We start from the raw sequence: 8,484 nt of genomic DNA, 5'->3' as shown, positions 1-8,484 counted from the left end.
CTACTCGTCCATGAGTTTTTACTCTGTTTATTTAGAAGCTAACAGTTGGCGCTGCGAGCAGGGTTCACCACTATTTACAGTTGAACTAGAGTCCGAATCAGTGAAACAGTAGCCGGTACCAGAAACATGGTAGGCACAGTTCATTCACCTGTTACCACTCATTCTGAAATCTTGGGCAGTTGAGAATTGTAGGCTGAACAATTATTGGATACGGACCGAGAAAACCTGAGTTTATTCAGTAGGCCCATTGTGTAACGACCGGTTGTAAGTAAACTCAGCAAGAAAAGAAACGTCCTCTAACTGTCAACTGCGTTTATTTTCAGCAAACTTAACGTGTAAATATTTGTATGAACATAACAAGATTCAACGACTGAGATATAAACTGAACAAGTTCCACTGACATGTGACTATCAGACATGGAATAATGTGTCCCTGAACAAAGGGGAGGGGGGGGGGGGGGTCAAAATCAAAAGTCACAGTCAGTATCTGGTGTGGCCACCAGCTGCATTAAGTACTGCAGTGCATCTCCTCCTCATGGACTCCACCAGATTTGGCAGTTCTTGCTGTGAGATGTTACCCCACTCTTCCACCAAGGCACCTGAAAGTTCCCGGGCATTTCTGGGGGGAATGGCACCCCCACCCTCCGAATCAACAGGTCCCAGATGTGCTCAATGGGATTGAGATCCGGGCTTTTCGCTGGCCATGGCAGAGCACTGACATTCCTGTCTTGCAGGAAATCACGCACAGAACGAGCAGTATGGCTGGTGGCATTGTCATGCTGGAGGGTCATGTCAGGATGAGCCTGCAGGAAGGGTACCACATGAGGGAGAAGGATGTCTTCCCTGTAACGCACAGCATTGAGATTGCCTGTAATAACGACAAGCTCAGTCCGATGATGCTGTGACACACCGCCCCAGACCATGACGGACCCTCCACCTCCAAATCTATCCCGCTCCAGAGTACAGGCCACGATGTAATGCTCATTCCTTCGACGATAAACGTGAATCCGACCATCACCCCTGGTGAGACAAAACCGCGACTCGTCAGTGAAGAGCACTTTTTGCCAGTCCTGTCTGGTCCAGCAACGGTGGGTTTGAGCCCATAGGTGACGTAGTTGCCGGTGATGTCTGGTGAGGACCTGCCTTTACAACAGGCCTACAAGCCCTCAGTCCAGCCTCTCTCAGCCTATTGCGGACAGTCTGAGCACTAATGGAGGTATTGTGCGTTCCTGGTGTAACTCGGGCAGTTGTTGTTGCTTTCCTGTACCTGTCCCGCAGGTGTGATGTTCGGATGTACCAATCTTGTGCAGGTGTTGTTACTGCAAGGACGATCAGCTATCCGTCTCCCTGTAGCGCTGTCTTAGGCATCTCACAGTACGGACATTGCAATTTATTGCCCTGGCCACATCTGCAGTCCTCATGCCTCCTTGCAGCATGCCAAAGGCATGTTCACGCAGATGAGCAGGGACCTGGGCATCTTTCTTTTGGTGTTTTTTAGAGTCAGTAGAAAGGCCTCTTTAGTGTCCTAAGTTTTCATAATTGTGACCTTAATTGCCTATCGTCTGTAAGCTGTTAGTGTCTTAACGACCGTTCCACAGGTGCATGTTCATTAATTGTTTATGGTTCTTTGAACAAGCATGGGAAACAGCGTTTAAACCCTTTACAATGAAGATCTGTGAAGTTATTTGGATTTTTACGAATTAACTTTGAAAGACAGGGTCTTGAAAAAGGGACTTGAGTTTGCTGAGTTTATATGGTGTAGGGTAGGTTCCATGTAGGATAGGTCCCTAGTGGGGGTATTCCCCTCAGATCTGTAAGAGGGACGAAAGTCCCAGCCACAGCGACATTGAGGCAGTAGAGTGTATGAAGATAGTGGTAAAAGGTTGCCTATAAGTTCTGGAGGAAAGCCTCATCCATGGTTAGAAAAGGAAAAAGATATTCAAATGTTGTTTGAACATGATTTGAGTGTATTAGCAGTAGCGATAAGGAGAGATGTTGGCTTATGCCCTATTGGGGCGCAGAACCGTGACAGATTATATGGAAATGAGAAGGCAACTGTGAATAATTTTGGTTACATAAATTGTCAACAACAATGATATTTGAATAAGACATGTGGTCACCCGTATTCTCCAGTAGTAAATTGTGTGGTAGAATTATTGTAATCAAAAGGAGAGGCTTAGATTTCTTCAAAACAATCAAACTTTATTATTTAATTAGTGCAGTAATGGAGCTGGTTGGTAATCACCCCTGGAGGTGATCACTAAGAACTGAACAAGCTTGTTTCAGTTACAGCATTTTATAGCAAAGTCCATCCTCCTTCAGTATACATGGTAAACAACAGATGTATGGAATGGGTCACAATGTAAAGATTTGTATGAAAGATACTTGTAATTCACAGACAGTATCTGCTGTAAAAACTGTTTAGAGATCAGGGTCTGGCCCCCCAGCTCCATACTGGAGCCATCTCCCCCTGGTACCCCAGTACAGAAACATTAACTCTGGAATGCGGTGTCATCCAAAGACATCATAAATCTCCTGTCAGTTTTAAATCCCCCAGAGGCCCACTTTCAGTTCACACAGACACAGTAGAGTTATAAGAACCCTCTATTATGTTGCATAAAACAACCAGTTGATGCAATTACAGAATTATAACATAATCTTGCAATTTTGCTCTCACAATTGTCAGAAGCTTCAGTATTATTTCTAATACAAGGTATCAGATCCAGTGACCAAATTATTAGGTACTGATACCGTAACTACTCTCCGCGAAGTGGGATAGCTACATAAAAATATACAGTACCAGTCAAAAGTTTGAACACACCTACTCATTCCATTGGATTTTATTTATGTTTACTATTTTCTACATTGTAGAATAATAGTGAAGACATCAAAACTATGAAATAACACATGGGATCATGTAGTAACCCAAAAAGTGTTTAAAAAAATATATATATAATGTATATTTGAGTATTTTCAAAGTAGCCAGCATTTGCCTTGATGATAGCTTTGCACACTTTATTAAATAATGGCAAATTGCGAACCTCACAACATGAAGTAGTTGTGTACATTATAAGCTTTATACATTTATAGTACAGTACATTTACAGTATCTGCTGCTGTGCATTAGTTGAATGTTTGCACAATTAGGGGTTTCCTTCATTTTTTGAATATAATCCATCTGTATTCTTTGCATTAAACACAATTTTGTAAACATTTTGAAAGTATATTTTTGCTCATTAAAGTAGCACTTTATTCATTCTTATGAACACACCAGAATGTAAGTGTAAAGTTATGCACCAAGAATGAAATTAAACCAAGTGATTGTAATTGTAATGATGGGTTGGCTGACAACGTCACATAAATAATGCACGAGCATTGATGTGGCCAGAAGCTGTGCTTTTTTTATGATTCTGAACTGTGAGATAGCTGTTAACAAAGACAAGAAGTTGCCATGTGGGGAATTGTAGGGGGCTCGTTTCAGCTAGTTTTATCTTGTGCTTGATACCATGTCTTGTTTAGATTTTTTTTTTGACTGATTTTATGTCAGTGCTATTATGGCAAAAATTCACTAGCAAGCCAATCAACAACTGTAACGATGTATTTGAGAGACAACAAGTGCTCATTATGCAAATATATTTATGTTTCCATTAAACATTTGGAGACATAATAGAGTTAACATGTTGTCGACCATCTAAGATAACCCCATCTGTTTTGCCCCATAGTTGCGCACAAGTCGATTTTGTTGCTAAACATCCAACCCGTCTATGAGGACTGCTCTTGATGAGGAGTACTAATATGGCGGACGGTGGCTTCAAAACCTCTCATTGGGCAATACAAATATCAGCAATTTAGGGTTTATCATCATTGGTAAAAATAAAAAATAAAAAACAAGTGACCGGGTCCAAAAATCATTGTATCCATTCGGGTCTGGTCACTTTTTTTTATTTTAAACCATATCCTACCTAGCTCAACAATTTAAAATTGGCAACTAAAATCATTCCAATCCCAATTAAAAGGCAAATCCAGTTTAGCGGTATTATAGGGCTGGTTTTAGGAACATGCGGAGGGCTCGGAGCAGGGCGGGAAGGTTGTTTGCCCGGTTAGCTAGCTTTAGGACTATGGTTAGCTGGCTAACCCTAGGATTAGGAAATAACGCCCCTGCCATGAAAACCTCAACCCCTGGGAGCTTCATCCTCATTCTCCATGGACGAAATTACAGTTTGATCAGGTTTGTCACTAGGGAATGCCATCCAACCAACTATGTGGGTTTCATACTGTACCGCTCTGAAGGAGGTCCCCATCAATAGTTATGTATCTTGTCCCATATCCCATAAGTCCCATATTTTCTCTTGCTGCGCAAGGTTGCCTCCATGCTGATTTAAAATTGTTGCGTACACAGCTGTCTAGAACTATGTGGACAACCTTTTACATAACAGAAGGTCATTTTGTGTAAACTGTCGCTGTCAACTACTTTATAGTCCTGACATGGAATTTTACAGGCAAATGACACTCAATGCTGTTTTAAAATACTGTATGTGGCGACCTCAACAAAGCCCAACAATAAGATAAGATAGAAATCGGTAGAAATGAATAGCACTTAGCCCAAAGGCCGACAGATGGCGATATCATGGACTCAGTTTCGTTAGTTTCGTTTTTACCTAAAGTTTGCCAGAAATAGAAAGTGAAAGTGATGATGCGGTAGTCGCGTCAAATCGCGTCTTTTCCATATGTTTTTTTCCCCAAGGCTGTGGGTCGTCAATGAGATCGATAAAGTAAGTGAAATAGTTGAAAATAAATACATATTATGCTATATGCAGTGTTTTGGATTCACAAAAAATGCACCTCTAATGTTAGACGAGTTTCTCAAAGTTGAGTAAACTCCGCTATGTAAGAATGTATGATGACGATCCAGTTATTAATTTGTATTTCACTCACAGGGAGGTGGACCCCTTGGACTTCTTAACTCAACAACAGTAGTCCAGCAATAGATCAGCTAAAACGATAGCCGTGATGTCACGAAGAATGCTCTCAATGTGCGGCCGTAGTTGGAGTCTACCTATCGGGAGTAGGGCACAAGGTACGGGCTTGGATTGAATGCATATGACGGAAAGTAGATTCTGAAACAAGCCAATGGGCTGGTTATTTTACCCTGATCACGGGACCTGTTTTACACTTTTCCCTATAACTGAACCCTACTTAGGCGCTATAGGGTCCTGAGTTTTGCCTGTTCAGATCACATGGTCAGCAAGAAATTCTGACCATAATCAGCAGTAGCATCACTGCAATTTACACCACACACTTTGCATTGATCAATATGGACACAAGCACAGAAGGCTGCTGAGTGAATGGAATGGCATCAAGCACATGGAAACCATAGGTTTGTTGTATTTGATACCATTCCACTGATTCTGCTCCAGCCATTACCATAAGCCGGTCCACCCCAAATTAAGGTGCCACCAACCTCCTGTGAGACATTATTATTATTACTTAACTGTCTGGATAGAATTGAGGCATGCAGCTATGTTGTACTGATCATATTGATGCCCATAGGCCTAAGAGGTCTGATGAACTATGGCCTGTCATGCTGTGTGAACGCTCTGCTGCAGTCCTTCTCTGCCACCTGGGAACTGGTAGATCTGCTAGAAGGGTAAGCCAGGTGGCAGGTTACAATACTTTGCTATTAAGAATCAACATGTAACAAAGACATTAGTTAGTTTACTGGTAGTTATCAGGCTGCTTGTGGGAAAGCATTGAGTGCTGGGAATGCTATGTTCTTAGGTGGAACCCAGTTGACAAGGAGAGTGTCCCTTTGTATCTGAGGAAGGCGCTACTAGCCATGCAGAGTGACCAATCCCAGCCTGCTCCTCATCGAGACTTCCTGCACTGCCTGGACAGAAATGACATCTACTGTATGAATAGTCTACGTGACATTACATGGAGAGAAAAAGAAACAACATTTATGGATTATAAAGAATATAATTTTTCTGTCTGTAACTTTAACATTGACAAGAATGTGTTTCTCAGTCTATGTTCAGCAGGATGCAGATGAGGTATTCCTCTCCATTCTAAACCTTATCCAACAACAGATGAGTGACAAGGCCTTAGTATGTACTACTTAAATTGACATAATATTAGATCCAACTAAAAAATAACAACAGGGACACCCAACAAAAAGCATGTTGGAGATGATACGATAGGAAGTTTCTCTGTCTGTGTTCTCCATCCCCAGGCTCAGGCGATTCAGTCTCTGTACAAGGTTACCATGGAGACATACCTTCAGTGTCTAGAATGTAAATACATCGAAACTGGGGCCAGCTTTCTACTCAGCCTCCCCATGCACATAAGGGAGAGCCATGACTCACTGGTGAGGGTTCCCTAAAACTTAGCTTGAGTTTTGTCTTATATTGGGATTCTATTCATTGTACTTAGTTATGTTACATTGCCCTTTTTGATAGCTGTCAAAGGGAGGATGTGGTTTGTTTAAAATTAAAATGGAGTTTCTGTGTCTTTCCTATTCTGTGGTTTTCCAGGAGGACTGCATACGGTTCTTCTTCAAGCGTCAGGAGCTAAGGGATGGAGATAAGTGCTACTGTGAAAGGTGTGGAGAGAAGAAGCCATCCCAACAGGTCAGCTCTTTATAACTGAAAGGATGTTCCATTGTAGAGACTGTTGTGATTTGCCTGTTCACTGAATTACTCCATTTTGTTCTTTCTTATGTAGGGCTTCAAACTCATCTCCCTGCCCCCTGTCTTGTGTCTTCACCTGAAGAGATTCCGTAATTCCCATGGTTACACCAGGAAACTACACTACAAAGTCACCTTCCCAGAAACCCTGAACATTTCTGAGATCTTGACAGCAGAGGCACTGTCAGAACGTTATGTACAGGTAGATAGGCATATGTTTACCATATTTGTTTGAGGTGTGCTAATATACTACATAATGCTCATAAACAAATTACACATGGACCTACAAACACAATTACATTTTTTCACAACATAATTGGAGGGAAATAGTACAGCTTTACTGACAGACATCAAATTGTATTTGTTCGTTCTTTCAGAATGACAGCCAGTACAGTTTGTGTGCAGTCATAGTGCACTCCGGCGTTGCCATGTTTGGACACTACACAGCATACGTTCGTCACAAGAACCAAAGCTGGTACTACGCTAATGATAGTTCTGTACGGCAGGTAAGAGAAAATGAGTGGAAGAATGTTTACACCACTCAGCAAGTTTGTATTATGCATATGTATCATTAAAAGTAACCTAACATTTGCACAAACACAGGTTAGCTGGAAGAAAGTACAGAACACCTATGGAGGAAGTCAAAGGTAAGGTTTTAACACACAATTACTTCTCTTTAGAATGGCGACATCTCTCAGTAATATACATGATCAATTCTGGGGGGGGCATCAGTTGACAGGTGTCTTATCCTTTGTTAACAGAGAAGACACAGCATATATGCTGCTCTACAGACGAACCCCAGAGGGAAAGCAACAGGAGTGTTCCTCAGGCTAACGGAGCTAAATGGATAAAGAGTGGAGACTGGAGACCGTAGGAATCAAGGACCAAGCACAAGGTGCACTCACTGCAGGGTGAACTACCTAGTGGAGGGGTTGTTGTCTTCATGTAGCATTGGGGATGTCATTTATCTTGATGATTTTCACTTTAAAATTATGGGTAATGGGTCATTGTTTATGTGCAATTACATGGATTTGTTTAAGTATATTTGGTGTGGTGTGTATATGTTTAGAGGTCTTGTTTATGCTGGATACGTTGGACATTCATAGGGCATTACTGAGTTTAGCCAATAGGTGGCGGCAAAGACCCTTCACCCTGTCATTAGTACAGTCATCTTGTAAGCTTCAGAGACCACACGTTCTGAAACCACGATAAGACGGGTGGTTTGAAGAGTGTGCTGAGTTGAGGTATTCTGGGGGGGGAAAACCTGAAAAAGGCCATTGACTCATTGGTGATAACATTTGCCTGACATGGAAATATGTGACTCACCTTGTTTCAGAACAATTGGTTTAGACAGTAGTTACCGGTACTCTGTTCTGTTTCAATTTCACTACCAATATAATAACGTCAACAGAGAAATAAACTGTCATTTTCCCAGGCAACACCTGAAAATGTTTTGCGTCTTTTTACAGTTACTGAAGTGAGCTCTGCAAGACCTAAAACACACACAGGCTCGCTCAATACTCGTACTTAAATGTGGTTTGGAATGACATGCATTGAAATGTTATGTTCTTCTGTAGTCTTCTCTATTCTGTTATTTTCTGTTCTTCTATATTATTTTTCTTCTATTGGTCCTTTGCCGATCATCTTTCTCTCAGAGAAGGAGAATGAGAGGCAGATAGAATATCTCCAATCCACCTATTCCTTCTCAACATACTTCACAGTACATACTTTAGAGTACATGTAAAACTTGGTAAAGGCCGTCTGTCTGGGGAATCTCACACATAGTTAATAAAAAACTGTTCC

At 41.5% G+C, this 8,484-nt stretch overlaps 1 protein-coding gene across 2 annotated transcripts; it reads left to right on the top strand.

Annotated features, from left to right (window-relative positions):
* Positions 1–4,207: 4,207 nt before the first annotated feature.
* On the top strand, positions 4,208–8,124 carry LOC110500078 (ubl carboxyl-terminal hydrolase 18). 2 transcript variants are annotated; one of them, XM_036957357.1, is made up of 11 exons: positions 4,208–4,226; positions 4,936–5,075; positions 5,549–5,645; positions 5,777–5,907; positions 6,023–6,102; positions 6,228–6,362; positions 6,529–6,624; positions 6,719–6,883; positions 7,059–7,187; positions 7,285–7,328; positions 7,443–8,124. In XM_036957357.1, exons 2-11 carry the CDS (start codon positions 5,009–5,011, stop codon positions 7,513–7,515), a joined length of 1,017 nt encoding a protein of 338 aa, XP_036813252.1. In that variant the 5' UTR covers positions 4,208–4,226; positions 4,936–5,008; the 3' UTR covers positions 7,516–8,124. The 2 variants fall into 2 exon arrangements, with proteins under 2 accessions (XP_036813252.1, XP_021432906.2); XM_021577231.2 differs by lacking the exon at positions 4,208–4,226 and adding an exon at positions 4,279–4,770.
* The last annotated feature ends 360 nt before the right edge of the window (positions 8,125–8,484 follow it).

This window comes from Oncorhynchus mykiss, chromosome 21 (genome assembly GCF_013265735.2).
Source record: "Oncorhynchus mykiss isolate Arlee chromosome 21, USDA_OmykA_1.1, whole genome shotgun sequence".
Taxonomy (NCBI): Eukaryota; Metazoa; Chordata; class Actinopteri; order Salmoniformes; family Salmonidae; genus Oncorhynchus; species Oncorhynchus mykiss.
Note: the sequence above shows the minus strand (reverse complement) of the source record. Positions and strands in the feature narration are given on the sequence as shown.